General features: G+C 47.6%; 1 protein-coding gene across 3 annotated transcripts in view; it reads left to right on the top strand.

Annotated features, from left to right (window-relative positions):
* The first annotated feature begins 9,610 nt into the window (after window positions 1-9,610).
* The window catches only part of PLPP4 (phospholipid phosphatase 4), a 136,828-nt gene continuing 130,345 nt past the window's right edge, over window positions 9,611-16,093 (top strand). For 2 of the 3 annotated variants that reach the window (XM_033181078.1, XM_033181061.1), the window contains exon 1: window positions 9,611-10,064. In XM_033181078.1, the coding sequence (XP_033036969.1) occupies window positions 10,009-10,064 (56 nt within the window). In that variant the 5' untranslated portion in view covers window positions 9,611-10,008. The remainder of the gene's footprint in view (window positions 10,065-16,093) is intronic. The other variant, XM_033181042.1, reaches the window with a different exon arrangement.

Below are 16,093 nucleotides of genomic sequence, written 5' to 3'. Positions count from 1 at the left end.
AAACTTGTGTAGGTGAAGGTGGGCCTGGTCCTCCCTTCCCTCCTGTCATGAGCCCCTTCTCTTTACCGCTAACAGAATGACCCATGCACTCTTCTTGCCTTTCCCAGGCACTGGTCCTGCATTCTATTTCTGCTGTCACAGCAAGCAATCTCCACCTGAATAGTGAGGGCCAGGTGCCTTGGCATATGGAGAGAGCACACAACCTGCTATGGGAAGACTTGCCCTTTAGTTCCTGCTCTGAAACTGCCCATCTTGGTGGTCTGGGTGAGTCATGTAACTGCTTGAGATTTATCTTCCAAAAAGATAGGTGGAAGTAGTAGTAGTAATAATAATAATAACAACAACAATAATACTTTCTCTTTTGTATGAGCTCCTGGTTGAGGGTCAAATGAGGTAACACATGGAAGTGTGTTATTAACAGCAAATTAACATGAAAAATAAGATGTTGTTAAAAAACAGTTGAATATATGATTTTACTTGGGAAATTCCACACTTTAAAAGGGGATCTTTGAAGAGGGAAGCCCCTTGATTCCTTATACGAATGAAGCTATCATGGTGAAAGAAAAGCCTTAGTAAGGGTTGATATTTTGAGGTTAAAAGGTTCTTTTTCACTGTCCAGTTATTCCTTGGTTTTGCAGCTGACTTCATTCCAAGGATAGCAGTTAAGACCTGGAGGTTCCTGTTTCATAAATGAGGATGTTTTTCTCTTCATTGGTGGATATTTCTGCAGCACTCATAAGGCAAGAAGTGGTGTTGAAAAAGGATGGATCAAATGAACAGCCTGACCTCCCTTGACTCTAAGAAGAGTGCAGGTAGGGAGCTGTGTAGAGCTGTCCTTTCCTTCTTCTGAAGATAAGAAAGTGACTGACAGGTGAAAGATACTAGGAAGAAAATTGCTAGTTAATGATGGCTAAGAACTTGAAAGCAAATGAAGAGTCATCCCAGAAGAATGGGCTGGGAAGTATTGAGCTCACAAGTAGGATCAGGTCAGTGGCCAGATTCCTGTTCGGTAGGAATGCTGGAGAAGGGACTCTGGTTTGAAGAGATGTTGGGAGGATGTTATACTGGTTCTCTCCAACTCAAAGATGCGAAGCTCCTGCATATGTCCAGCATTTAGCATCCATGCAGTGGAGAGACAACATAGAGTGTCTTATATTTCTTGATCCTTCTAACCAGCTGCAGCAAGAAACATACTGCTATATTTTGTCTCATCCTTTTGAGGGTAAGCTTTTCTTTCAGAGTGGGTATATTTCTGGGGAAATAATTTATACTATTACCTGAGTGTGTCCTTGCAAGGAGCATTTGAGTAGCTTCCAAGTCCTTGCTGGAAGCAATCTTTTAGTTGGGGTCTCTGTGAGACAAACATAGCATTATTTGTGGAGAAATCTAATCCCATGGCAAATAGAATGCTTGGACAAATTGAGGAGCTGGCATGGTTTTCTTGAGGGATTCCACTGAGAATTTACCGCCATATCCTGTGACTTACTTTGTTTTCCTTTTGTTCTTCCTCTTTTTAAAAAAATGAGATATAATTTGCACACAATAAAATCACAAATTTTAAGTATAGAGTTAGATGGATGTTGACAAATATATGCATCCATGTCACCTGCATCTCAAGTAGGTACAGAATATTTCTAACACCTCCAAAGTTCCCCATGCCCCTTTCTTTTCTCCATCCAGATGTAACTGCCATCTTGCTTTCTCTCACCATAGCTCAGTCTTGCCTGTTCTAGAACCTCATATAAATGAAACTATAGGGTAGAACTTCTTTTATGTGTGGTTTTTGTGCTTAAAACAACACTTCTGAGATTTATGCATGTGTTTAGCATGTATTAGTCACTCTTTATATTACTGAGTAGTATTTCATTATATACATATGCCACTATTTTTCATTCTCATGTTAATGAGCATTTGAGTCATTTCCAATATTTGATTATTATTAGTAAAGCTGCTATAAATATTTTGTGCAAGTCCCTTGGCGTTGTCTATCACAGATCAGGACCCGAAAGAGATGAGTGGAAAAAATAAAAAGAATTGAGTGGATCCGCACAAATGATCAGTTTTTGCCAAAGTGTCAAGGCAATTCAATGTGGAAAGACAATCTTTTCAACTAACAATACTGAACATCCTTACGAAAAAAAGAAAGAATCTCATCTCTCTTGCATGCCACATGTGAAATTAATCTGAGATATAACACAGACTTAATGAAAGCTAATATTGTAAAGCTTTTAGAAGAAAACAGGAGAAAATCTACAAATGTGGAGTAGGGAAAGATTTCTTAGGACACAAAAGGTACACACATAAAAGAGAAAATTGATGAATTGGGCTTCATCAAAATTAAAAACATGTTTTTGTTGAAAGGTACTGGTAAGAAAATCAAAAGTTAAGCCGCAGATGAAGAGAAGAAATTCATAATATGTATAACTAACAAAGGACTACTGTTCAGAATATATTGTACATTCCTTAAAATCAATAATAAAAAACAATAATCCAATTTTTAAAATAGGCCAAAGATATGCATAGGTACTTTATGAAAATGAGAATGGCCAAAACACACATGAAAAGATGCTTGACAGGGCACATGGACACAGGGAGTGGAACCACACACAGAGGTCTGTGGGGGTTGGGGAGTGAGGGGAGGGAGAGCATCAGGACAAATAGCTAATGCATGCCTGGCTTAAAACCTAGGTGATGGGTTGATAGGTGCAGCAAACCCGCATGGCACATGTATACCTATGTAACAAACCTGCATGTTCTGCACATGTACCCTGGAACTTAAAGTAAAATAAAAATAAAAAAAAGAAAAAGAAAAGATGCTCAACTTAATCATCCATCAAGGAAACGTAAATCAAAACCACAATGTCAAAAATCAAAAGCAAATGTCACCCAAGATGCAGCTGGGGCCATAAAAGAGCACAGGAGTATAAGACAGGGAATCTGGGTTCTGGTTCTGCCCCAGATCCTGTCCCTCCCTCCCTGGGGCATCTTGGCAAGGCCCTGGACTTCCAACAAACGAAGGAACAGAACTAGCTGTACATGAAGTACAAAGGTGTCTCTATTTTTTATGTTGTTCTTGCCCTAATATCCCTGGATTATAGTTACTGACACAGCATCTATGGGAGGGGTCCTCAACCCCCAGGCCATGACCCCTTAGAAATTGGGCTATACAGCAGGAGGTGAGTGATGAGTGGTGGGTGGGGCGTGAGCCAGCGAGCAAAGCTTTATCTGTATTTACAGCCACTCCCCATCCCTGGCATTACTGCCTGAGCTCCACCTCTTATCAGATCAGTGGTGGCATTAGATTCTCACAGGAGCACAAACTCCATTGTGAACTGCACATGTGAGGGATCTAGGTTGTGTGTGCCTTATGAGAATCTACTACCTGGTGATCTGTCAGTGTGTCCCATCACCCCCAGATGGGACTGTCTAGTTGCCGGAAAACAGGCTCAGGGATCCCACTAATTCTACATTATGGTGAGTTGTATAATTATGTCATTATATATTGCAATATAATCATAATAGAAATAAAGTGGACAATAAATGTAATGCACCTGAATCACCCTGAAACCATCCCCACCACCCTGTCCATGGAAAAATTGTCTTCTATGAAACAGGTTCCTGGTGCCAAAAAGGTTAGGGACGGCTGATCCATGGCAATGAGAATCCTGTTGGAGGCTCCCACACGATTCTTTCTGAATGAAGTAAGGGAAATGATACTCTGACTTTTCACATGATGAATTTGAAAATAATACACATAGTTCCTCACTTAAACTTTTCTAAGAAATGAAGTACCAGCTGGGCGTGGTGGCTCATGCCTGTAATCCCAGCATTTTGGGAGTCTGAGGCGGGCAGATCACGAAGTCAGGAGATCGAGACCATCTTGGCTAACACAGTGAAACCCCGTCTCTACTAAAAATACAAAAAATTAGCCCGGCATGGTGGCAGGTGCCAGTAGCTCCAGCTACTCTAGAAGCTGAGGCAGGAGAATGGCGTGAACCTGGGAGGCACAGCTCGCTGTGAGCCGAGATCGCGCCACTGCACTCTAGCCTGGCGACAGTGAGACTGTCTCAAAAAAAAAAAAAAAAAAGAAAAAAAGAAAGAAAGAAAGAAATGAAGTACCATGTTTTTCCTGAAGATGTTATTAATTCATACATATTCTCTTTGACAGAATGGCACCTACTCTAAAGACATGAAATGGTTAATTTACTTTTATTGTGCTTTACTTCTTCCCTGTAAGTAGGAAAATTACCTTTTATTATTATTATTTTTGAGACACAGTTTTACTCTGTCACCCAGGCTGGAGTGCAGTGGCGCCATCTCAGCTCACTGCAACCTCCGCCTCTGGTTCAAGCAATTCTCTTGCCTCAGCCTCCCGAGTAGCTGGGACTACAGGCACCTGCACCACATCTAGCTAATTTTTGTGTTAGTAGAGACAGGGTTTCACCATGTTGGCCAGGCTGGTCTTGAACTTCTGCCCTCTAGTGATCTGCCTGCCTCAGCCTCCCAAAGTGCTGGGATTACAGGTGTGAGCCACCACGCCTGGCCAGAAAATTACTTTTTATTATGTGGAATTTGGCCTAATGCAGTTTTGCATCAGGTCTAGTGCCAATATTCTCAGAGGTCTTATAAATATTGCTGCTTGAAAGAAGGTGAAACAAAGGAATATTTAGATTGGTAAAGAGAAGACTCTGTCTTCCTCCCTCTTGCTCTACCTATCTATCCCTATCTTCTTTTGTAGTTGTACGATAATTAAAGGGCTATATTGTAGAAGAATAGACATTACATTTATTCTATGTGGACCCCAAAGCACAATATGGGCCCATCAATGTAGGCTAGAAGCAAATCTGTTTCTACTCAAACAATAGCTCTCTCTGGAAATGGAATGAGTGGAGTGATTTCTACATCCCTGGAGGTATCAAGCAGATATTTATTGAGACCATTATGGAAGATATTCATGGACCAGGCTGAAGTTGGTAACCTTCTGGAATCCCTCTTGGGTCGCAGGCACATCACCAAGTTCATGCCAGGCTTGGTTCATGCCAAGTTCATGTCAAGCTTGGATATAAAGGAAGCTTGGATATAGAGGAAAGCTTGGATATGTGCACCTCTGTGGATAAGGGTCACTGTGCTGGCTGCCTGTTACCAAGACAGCTTTAGAGCAAATGGGTAGGTAGCACTCAGATACAAAGTATAAACTTCTGAAAATGAGATGACAAGAAATTGCTGCAAGTTTGTGTTCTCTCAAGGTAGCTTTGGGTTTTGGAAACAGTCAAAAGTCTGGTCAATTTGGGGTCAGCCTGCTGGAAAAACTGTTTGGGGGTTTTAAAAAAACTCTAACAACATAAGCAAAACTACAGAGGGATGGAATTTATTTTCTTGGCATGCCCACAAACTCAATATGAAATATGGGAGATTTCCCCAAAGTGGCACTTGGAAAATGTGTGCAGCCACAAAAGCTTCGGAGGAAGCTATACTCGATGAGTATCTAGATCCTGAAGTGATTTTTCAAAGATCAGTCTCATACTTTACAGCTATGGTGTTCATCATGTCTTGGTAGGGGGATTGACATGTTTATTCTCTTTCTTCTGATAAAGCATTTCTGACGCTGCTGAAGCTCTGACCCATGCTTCCTTCACCAGAGGACTCATCACATTCCATGGGGATCTTAAAAAGACCCAGCAGGGGCTGCCAAGCCTGGCACCTGGGTGCTTGGGCTGGATCACATTATCTAACCTGGCTCTGCTTCTTGACTCTCTGTAAGCTCATTTGTCTGCTGGTGCAGCAATATGACACTTCAGGAGGGCTCTACCTGCTTGGCACATGCTCATAGCTGGACAGCTGCTAGAGCCAGCTACCTCCAAACACGGGAAAGGAATGTGGTGGTTGGTGGGGGGCGGGGGGGGGGTGGTGGGTGGTGGGGGTTGGGGTGGGCGTTGCTTCCTGCTTTTTGTGATTTGGGGCACTGAAGATGCCATCTGCAGTACTTTTCAGAGGTATCAGAGCCTATCTGCCCTTCAAGAAGGATCTGGATTAAATTATAGATCCTTCTGTGTAAGAGAGCCCTCAGAGACATCCCGATCCAGGTTTATATAATGAATAAGGTTAGAGCTTTCCCTTGACAGCAGGCTTTGGCAAATGGAAAAAGGGATCATTAGAGGAAATAACAGCATTGCCAAAGGGACTGGAGAAAGAAGAGGCTGGGCAGTTGAAGACAAGCATCAAGGATGACATCATAGCTTTGTTTAAAGCCACCTTCAGAGAACACAAACTTACAACAAATTGCAAGTCTGTATTGACAATTGTAGAAACTGGGCAACCTTATCATGGAGCACCAAGAATAACTCCCTTTTACTGGTTAATGATCGTGGAGTTGGACAAGAATGTAGGGAGGAACACTGGTTGTCTTTAATCTGCATGGTTGGGGATGACCCCACCATGCAGCACGGAACAGGATGGCCCCTGGTTGTTTACCTTCCCATCAAACATTTTCCCTGCTCCAAAGCATCAGCCCTCTATATGTGGGGTCGTCTCTCCCCAGTCTCGGAAGCTTTGGGTAGGGATGAAGCATGTGACCAGGCTTGAGACAATCAATCCATCATGGTTCCCTGACTACAGTGATTGGTTCAGGGTCAGCAGCAACAATGACATTCTGTGACACTTTTGCTGGGAGTGCTGGGACCCAGGCAGAGGTCTTTCTAGTCAGACTTGAACTTGAGAGGGTGTAAAACTGGAATGCTTGCAGCCATCTTGAAACTACCAGGAGCCTGAGACTGAAGTCAATGCAGTGCAGACAGAGCAGAGAGTTGGAAAGAACCAGGTACTGATGACATTGCTTGCACTCAGAATTCAGTCATGCGTGAAGGCTGACCTTCCACTGGACTTTTCAATCATCTTTTCTTAAATAAGTTTAGGTTGAGCCATCTGTTGTTTGTCACCATAGAAGCGTTGACTGTGATAGTTCCAAGTAGCTGGTGACCAGGACAGGACTAATGCAATGATGTAAGTTGCAAGGTGGTGTGTAGCAGTTCCCTGTAAGGAAATGCTTTTGAAAGAACTGTCTGAAGAGGGTACATGCTCCCTCAAGGGTGAATGCCTTCTCAGTGGCAGGATTTGCACCCTGCACTGGATGAGGACTTGGAGGAGATAATGGAGAATAAATTCCAGCAAAATGGGGGTTTAATTGACAGTTCTTTAGATTTATGTGTTTCAGAGTCGCTTAATGACCATGAAGTGAAGTTACATGCCCCTTCTGACTCCCTCTCCGGGTATCTCTACACAAATAAACTTAGATTCTCACTGTGACCCTAGTAATAGACCCTGATAGGCAGGATTGTCACGACTAGGTCTCCTCCAGCAACCTCACCTCGGGATGTTTCTCTGCTCTGTCAGATGGGTCAACTCATTATGCCCTACCAAACCACTTCCACCTTCTGCTCCCTTGCACCTACTTTCTTCCCCTGATTTTTTCTTTCTTTGCCTTACAAAAGCCAGCTCCTTATTATTATTACTATTTTTTCAGGTGGAGTCTTGCTTTGTCGCTCAGGCTGGAGTGCAGTGGCGTGATCTCGGCTCACTGCAACCTCCACCTCCCAGGTTCAAGCGATTCTCCTGCCTCATCCTCCTGAGTAGCCAGGACTACAGGTGTGCGCCACCATGCCCAGCTAATTTTTGTATTTTGAGTAGAGATGGGGTTTCACCCTGTTATCCAGGATGGTCTCGATCTCTTGACCTCATGATCCTCCCACCCTGGCTGGGATTACAGGCGTGAGCCACCGCGCCTGGTCCAAAAGCCAGCTCCTTTCCATGAGGCTGTGTCCTCAGGCTATCTCAGACCGATGATGTGATTCCAACTTCTGACCTCTAAGCAATCCGGTTCTCTGAAGCACGTGTTTGTGACTTATTAATACCTCTTTGCATAGTTCCCTGATGTCTCCTTGTGATCTATCAGCTCCCTGTCTTTTTGAAGGCAGAGATGGATTATGAATCATATCACCTAGCACACAACTTTGCACAGGCTACACTCACGCTCAGCGGATGCTTATAGGTAAGTGATGCCCCAATGTCAGGGGCTGTTGTCAGTATGCCCTGCTGGAATATGGCCACCTGACAATCTCAGATCCAGATCATCAGAGTTCATTGGGCTGCCTATGGGCTCTCCTACACCACTTTGCAAACCCATGGGAGTCGTTGTGTGTAAGGTAGTTGCTGGGCCCAAGATACAGAGGAGACAGAAGCATACCTCCTCTCTCCAAGACCTTCCTACTTTACCTGCACCTGACACCTCGTGTGCCTGATGATATATATGGCCATATATTATATGAATGAATAGATCATACATAGCCATATATATATATGTTTGAATATAAACTTATCCATTTACTAAGTACCAACCAGGTATCCACAGTGTGCCGGGCACTGGACATAGAGTGATGAGGAAAGCAGATGCAGCTCCTGCCTGTGGTGCCTCAGGGCTGGAGTCCCTCCCACACAGAACCTGGCTTGTTTCTACTCCCACTGCCTCTCTCTCCCTAGCCCCTGAGATGTCTGGGCTCAGGTATCTCTGATCTGCACGTGTTTCCTTTGAAGGTAGGGTCTGTTTGCCCTTTGCTGATGCCAAAGGCCTCCTCCTAAGTTCTTTCTACCCTCTCCCCCTTTTATCCAGGAGTGAGCCGTAGCTCCTCAGTCCCAGGAACCACCTTCTAATCCGTGTCCTCTGCTCACACAATTTTGGCTGGGTCTCTCCTAAAATCCAAGAGAGGCCTGGGCTCCCCAGGAACAACCTAATGGTTATAATTACTGTGTGTTTTTGCATTTTAAATGTCTTCTTGGTTTAAATTAATGAAGCCAAGAAGTTCAAATTCTAAGAAAAGTAGATAAAATCCTGACAGCTTTGGGGAAAGGAAATCCAAGCTCCTGCTGGGCTCCAGCTGGAGGGCGTGACCCCTAGGCCTGCTGCGATGGTTGGACTTTTGGCTCTGAACCTGAGGATGAGGCTCTGAAGTTCTACCTGCTGCCTGGCTGACGGCTGGTTGAATGCTGTGTCAGCGACAAGAGACCCCGATCTCCCACACGCCCGCCAGGCACGGTGGCAGGAGCTTTTTCATATTCCATAGCTCAGCAGCCCCAAGCTGCTGGGGGCGGGGGGACAGGTAGTGGGGGAGAGAGGATTCGGTCCCCAGGGGCCACCTGGCGCTGGTGGCATGGTGGGGAGCCAGGCTCGCCTTTGCCCTCTCTCTGTGCCAGAGCCCTGGACCCTGGCTGACATCTCCTGAGAGCAAAGCGAAGCCCGCGAGTGATCTCTGGGGGAACTTCTTAGAAAAAAGAAAGAATTTCAGGTTCGAACGGTGTAGGGAGGGCCGAATACGGGAGGAAGGGAGCGCTCCTCGGCAGGGACCGAGGTTGGCCAGGGCTGCCCTGAGCCCTGGAGAATCCCCAGAGCGCTCGTCCACTACATGCCCACGTGCGTGCGTGTGCCAGGGAGCGAGAGCCCGGACAGCGGGTGTCGGAGGCAGCACCAGGAGCTGCAGAGGTGCCGCGGGCAGAGTCCCAGTGAGCGCGCTGCCCGGGCGCGGAGCCCAGGGGCCGCCCACTGGCTGGGGAGGCGGGGAGCGCGCAGGGAGGCGGCGGCGGCGGCGGTGGGGCTTTCCCGGGCTTCCCCTCCCGGGGCTGCGTGTGCCCCGCGCGGGCCCAGGACGCGGAGGCGGTTCCTGGGGAGAGGGAGCTCGGAGTCCCCGAGGCGGCCCCGGCTCCGCACTAGGACGCCGGGTCCGCAGCATCGCGAGCGGCCGGCGCGGCTTCCCGGAGCCCCGGAGCCCGAGGCGGGAGGTTTCGGCTGAGCCCTCCCCGGCGCCTGCCCCCGCCCGGCGCCCGCCTCCGCCCCCGCCAGCGGCCTGGAGCGCGCCTCCCTAGCCTCCCTCGCCTCCCAGGGTCTGGCGAGCAGACGCCAGCCGAGCTGCGGGAGCCGCGCAGAGCGCCAGCCGTCGCCACGGGAGCTGCTTCGGCCGCACCATGCGGGAGCTGGCCATCGAGATCGGGGTGCGAGCCTTGCTCTTCGGAGTCTTCGTGTAAGTAGTGGCGCGCTGCGGGCAGGGCGCACTGACGCGGGGGACCCACCGACCAAGCCTCTCTGTGCCCTAACTTAGTTTGCGCCGCCGCTTCCCACCGGGGCCTGGGTTCGAGGTCCCTTCCCCGCCAGGTGCCCGCAACGTGTCCTACGAGACCAAGAGAGACCCTTCCTCTCTCCTTCCTGGGATCCTAGGCGCGGAGCTACCCCCGCGCGCTGGGGCTGAGACCTGCTCCGGGTGTCGCCAGCCCCGCACCACCTGCCCAGGGGAACCAGGGCTGCACTTCTGAACAGGGACGCGCACCCTGGCCCGTGTCCTAGGGAAGTTTCTCCTTCTCTGTGATCTTTAAGGCCCACGTTGGAAGTCTTTGCCCCTGGCCCCATCTCCGGTTCCTCCCCGCTGTGCTGAGGGCCAGACTCCTTCCATGTTCCTGGCTTTAGCGCCCGAGGTCCTGCGGAGCGTTTTCCCAGAGGGCGTTTGCAGCGCTTCTCCTACTGAGAAACTGTTGCTGCGGAGGCTTGAGAAGTCAAGGGGCTGCAGCTGGGGGTGGGAGACACACACCTGGAGCTCTGTGCCCAGTCGATGTCCGCTTTGGGGGCGGAGGCCCTCCAGGGCAGCCGTGAAATGCCCAGGGTGGCTTTGAGCGACTGGCACTGGGAACAGAGATCCCGAAAAGAGGAAGGGGTGGTGGCGCAGGTTCTTTCAGAGATGTCTGAGCCTTCTCCGTGAGCCCAGGCACCCACCGCTCAATGACCTCCTGGGCCCAAGCTGCAGGGAGCTGTCGCATCTCTCTCAGTTCTGAGCCCAGAACACCAGCTCAGAGCCACCCCACAGCCTCCCGTGAGCTGCTGTCACCTAGGCACCCACACCTGCACTGGTCCCTCCATCAGTGAGCCAAATTCTCTCCCCCTCTCTGCCCATGGATGTTTTCTGCCACATTCTAAATATTAAAGTTACATGAACTTTTTGGATTTGCCATGCATTTATTTGTTTGTGTTTGTTTTTGTTTCTGGAAAAGCCCTCCCGAGCCAAACAGGAGGCCCTGTCTGAATTTCTGCCTCAATCTGGAATCGTCCATGGCAGGTGTGCTGTGTCAAAGATGACTTCTGTTCTGGGCAGCCCAGGGTATACACATGGAAAGAAATGCCCTTTCTTGCATGTTTTTCTTTACCAGGGATTAAATTCATCCAGAGTATTTATTCACACCATCAGAAAAGGCCACGAGCTCCCCCAGATGCAAGCAAGCCCCCCTCTCCCGCCTTCTGCCCGAACACTGGTGTTATTCACTGAGAAGAAGGAACGAGAACTTCAGTTGGGTTTTGATGCATTTGGAAAAACAACACTTTTCCCTTACTCTATTTTCTACCTTTGGAATGTACGTTAAAACTAGTGATTGCTGTGTGATCAGATGGGGACAGTTTCTAATTAGCAGATAGGCTGAAATCTCATTAAATTATTATGTGATAGAAATGATAAAATAGTTTTTGGTGCACAGTAGAATTTAACAGTTTTTGGGTGAATGTAGGAAGAATGCTGAGATAAAGTGAGATAGACTCTCACAATCTCATTATCTGGTTTGACTGCCGCTGGGGGTGCTTAGATAAAAAAGGACCCAACAATATGTAAAAATATTTATAGTTTTCAGGTATTCCTTCCAATATCCCCCCAAATATTTATGAGATGTTTACAAATATACAATGGTCTATGCAGTAAATTTGAAAACTTGGTAATTATTGCTTATGCGCGTCTTGCTTTTTCTAAGGGTGTTATGTAAAAACCGGACAGGCAGTTTATGTTCTGTTCTCTGAAGTTCCCTCTTGTGTTACTTAATAGGGGATCTGCTGTCACACATGGACATTGATGGCATTTTTGGATGATTCCCAGGTTTCTTATCAAATTGCTAACAGTGTGTCCAACTTGTGGTTCTTTTACCTGCGAAAACCAGCTTTGGTATTGATGCGAGCCTCCCTAGGGGGGCAGATCTTGGATGTTCAGATGCTGTTAATATCAGGCATGCACCGACTTCTGGGAGGATGGCTGGGAACATGCAGAAACAGATGACCCTTTGTTTTCTCAGATAAGCGTCTGGCACCTTGACAGAGACTAACTTTTGGGGGAAATTTAATTCTTCCTTTTGCCAGCACTGGAATGATGGCAATATTCAGTGGGTTGTACCCACCTCTGCTCACGAAGATGGTGGTCTCAGCAGCACAGGGGTTTAGAAAGTCCCCATGGGCAGGCTGAATCTGATTTCTATGTTGCAGCCAGTGTCCAATTCAGCCAGTATAACGCATCATTTAGTTTTGCTTGATATTTCTACCCTATTGCTCAGGATGAAAGAATTTTTTGGGGGGAGAGGGGGTATCTTGCTTCTTTGCAAACTTATGCCCCTGGAGAAACATTACCTGTAGATGTGCCTGTTCTCTGACTACATTTGCTCTGCATGAGAGCAGGGATCTCGCTACCCGTAGCCCATATGCTCCTCAAAGATTCGAAGTTAGAGCTAATAAAATGCATTTTGGGCCCACGGGTAGTAGGGATGCAAACTTTTCCTTACTGACTCTTAAAGATCCCATTTTCTGTTTCTAGATTAGGCACAGTGCTGAGGTTTTGCGTATTCAGAATTCTGAGAGGATGCTCTCCAGGCCGCCCCGCCCCCGCAACCACCCCATAGATGCTCAGTCCTGCCTAAGGACTTCAAATCGCTGGGAAGAAAATTAGTAGAGTAATGGAAATCAAGGCTGGCATATAAAGTTTAACATAACAGAAGATAAATTGGTTATAGGAACCCAGTGTTTAGGAAAAATGAAAGTGAAATGTGAAGTTTTGAGGCTGCATTTAGTACCATGAAGTGTGTGGGCCTTGAGGTCCTATTGCTCCTACTCATAGATTGTGGGCAGAGCAGGAAGGAGAAGCACTTTTGGGCTTTTTCTGTCCTGCTGCCACCCAAGACTCCAGGAGAGATTCTTTTGAGTATTTCTGCAAATGCCAAGGCTAGCAGCAGACCTTACTCAGCAAGCACATAGTGTAAAAATGAGATGGCTGGTTAACACCCAGCAGACCAATAGTGCACTACTAGGAGCATGCTACTCACTTTGACCACTATCACCAGTACAATAGCAATCATTTACTGAGATCTCACTGTGTGTCAGGCACCAGTGAAAACTATCTCATATGCCATTTAGCCTGATGAAGGGGGTATATTGATATTTCTTGGTCATAGACGAAGAAACTGAAGCACAGTAAAATTAAGGAACTTCCCAAGTAACAGGGCTAACAAGGGCAGCTCTGAGACCTAAATCTAGATGCTCATCTGCAAGGTCTGGACTCTCTATCACTTTGCTTCATAAAAAACAGCAGCCAGTTTTGGTCAGTCCAGGGCTTACTGCATGCAAAAGGCATTCCATGTGATTTCTCTTTTAAGCCTCATCTCACTGGATTCTGTTCATTATTCCCACTTTACACATAAAGAAACCAAAGTTTAGAGAGGTTCAGTAAGTTGCCTGAAGTCACTCAGCTAGCAGGAGGTATAACCCTGATTCAAACAGGCGGTTGACCCCATGTCCCTGAGTGGTCATCCTCTGAGACAGAAGACATCCAGCCCCAGGCTTCCAGACTGCTATGAAACTGGCCACATCCTGTGAGGAATTCCTTCCATGACTCCCTATCTCCAGAGGAGCAAGTGCACATTGCCTGGAGTGATGTGTGGGAAGCTGTCACTCGAGTTCTAAAATCACATGCTAGGATGACACCTCAAAGGTGGAGGGATGGCAGTGGTGGTTCACACTTCCTAAAAGATGGGATTTGATCATGGCATGAATTTTAAGGGTATGATGTAGTGAGTAAATTGCCAGTGAGAATATCAATTGTAGTAGTAAGAAACTAGGGATACACCACTTTCTTCTGCCGTGTTTGGCCGTCATCTCCCAGGACATCAATTAGTTCAAGCACTCTGTATTTACAACATTGCAGAAAGGTCCCTAGAAAGATGATGACAATCTCCGCTGGGCGCGGTGGCTCAAGCCTGTAATCCCAGCACTTTGGGAGGCCGAGATGGGCGGATTGCGAGGTCAGGAGATGGAGACCATCCTGGCTCACACGGTGAAACCCTGTCTCTACTAAAAAATACAAAAAACTAGCCGGGCAAGGTGGCGGGCGCCTGTAGTCCCAGCTACTCTGGAGGCTGAGGCAGGAGAATGGCGTAAGCCCGGGAGGCGGAGCTTGCAGTGAGCTGAGATCCGGCCACTGCACCCCAGCCTAGGCGACAGAGCAAGACTCCGTCTCAAAAAAAAAAAAAAAAAGAAAAAAAGAAAGATGATGACAATCTCATGTGCTGGACTGGGGGAAAGGCGGTCTGTCTGTTTCACTTGTAGGCTTGAGTTCCTTGGGATCTTATCTTCCTCTTCCTTCCTTCCATCTACCCTTCTCCCCATCCCTCTCTGTCATTTCTGGTGGCTGTCTGTCTGCAGGGTCCCCCCAGGAGCTGCTCAGGATGCCAGGGTGCACAGGTTATGGTGTTTACCTCCCCTTAGATAATCCAGCATTCTTCTTTGAGCTCTTAGGATGCAAGAGGCCTTTGCCAGGCACTGGGGATGAGAGGAGAGAGAAGGCCAGGTGGCCTCCAGTAGCTCACAGTCCAGTAGGGAGAGCACACAGAGGGCCACTATTTGTTATTTTCTCCAATGCAATGACTGGTTTTGAAAGTTTTCACTCCAAACATTTCTCTTTCATTGTTCATCCACTTGACGGATATTTGGCACCTTCTAGGTGCAAGCATTTGTGATAGTCATTTCCTTTCCCTTTCATTGGTACGCTTTGATTGGTGTAATTCCAGCAAGACACAGGGAAACTTGGTGCTTTACCTGGTCCAGGAGACTTGCTTGAGGGCACTGGATGTCAGGTAGATTTTTGAAATATTGACGCAAACTAACAGATTCATCTGTATTGCCCCTAAGAGCCCAGTGTAAGACTCCATGCTGGGGACAGTTGGAGCAAGGTGCTTGGTTTTACTAAGAAGGAGGATGCATGTGCCAGGGAAGGCTGCCCAGGGCTGAGCACTGAATGCCAGGTGTACAGATCCTAGGCCTAAGGGCATTCCTGCAGGCTAAAGGCCTGGAGGTGTGGAGGCATATTTTGGGTGGGGATGAGGTCACCAAGTCTGGCCTCAGTGTGGGTTTTGGGGTAGGTGGGTGTGGGAGTGGCAGGAAGCGAACCTGGATGGAGAATGCAAGTGGCCTCAGGGCCCTGCAGGGCAGTGGTCATTCCCACAGAGGCAAAACTGGGGGAGCCTGGAGGTTTGAAACAAAACCGTACCATGCTCAGATGTTTGCCCAGGGGTGGAAAGGAACCATTTGGCTGGACGCGCAGGCTTTGCTGACTGTGATGGGCTTCGTGGCCACAGCCCTGCTTCATGGCTCCCCAGGGCAAGTACTCTCTGCTCTGCGTTGTGGTTAGCCGTCTGCATCTTTAACTTCTTTGCTTTCTCCTTCTCCTAGCTTGGCCTTGGCACGAGCATGGTCGGTGCCTCCTGACTCAGTTTCCCAGGATAATTTTTACAGATCTGAGCATTCTGCATCAGTCCAAAGCAAAGCTACTTAAGGGGCGGATGGTCTGCTGAGCACCTGCGTCAGGATTATGCGGGGCCCAGGTCAGGCTAACTGAATTAAAATAGAGATCGAGGCCCTCAGAATCTGCATTTTGAGCAGGGGCTCCTTCCATCCCACTGCCTTTGGGAAATACTTATGTGCAGTCTAGTGAATGGATGGCAGCACCGCAGGGTAGAGGCAGCAGGCGGTGGCCCTGGAGAATCCTATCACTAGAGTGGCCTTTGTAAGAGGGAGGGGGACTTTTTGTGTTCACTGAAGTTTTGGGGTTGATTGGCTACTGTACCAGCAGTCCTTTCTCTCTAACGAATGCGGTCAGAATCATTCTACTTGCTCTCTAGAAACAAGTTTCTTTTTTTTTTTTGAGATGGAGTCTCGCTGTCGCCCAGGCTGGAGTGCAGTGGTACGATCTCAGCTCACTGCAAG

Source organism: Trachypithecus francoisi, unplaced genomic scaffold (assembly GCF_009764315.1).
Source record: "Trachypithecus francoisi isolate TF-2019V2 unplaced genomic scaffold, Tfra_2.0 Contig01579, whole genome shotgun sequence".
NCBI classification, from domain to species: domain Eukaryota; kingdom Metazoa; phylum Chordata; class Mammalia; order Primates; family Cercopithecidae; genus Trachypithecus; species Trachypithecus francoisi.
Note: the sequence above shows the minus strand (reverse complement) of the source record. Positions and strands in the feature narration are given on the sequence as shown.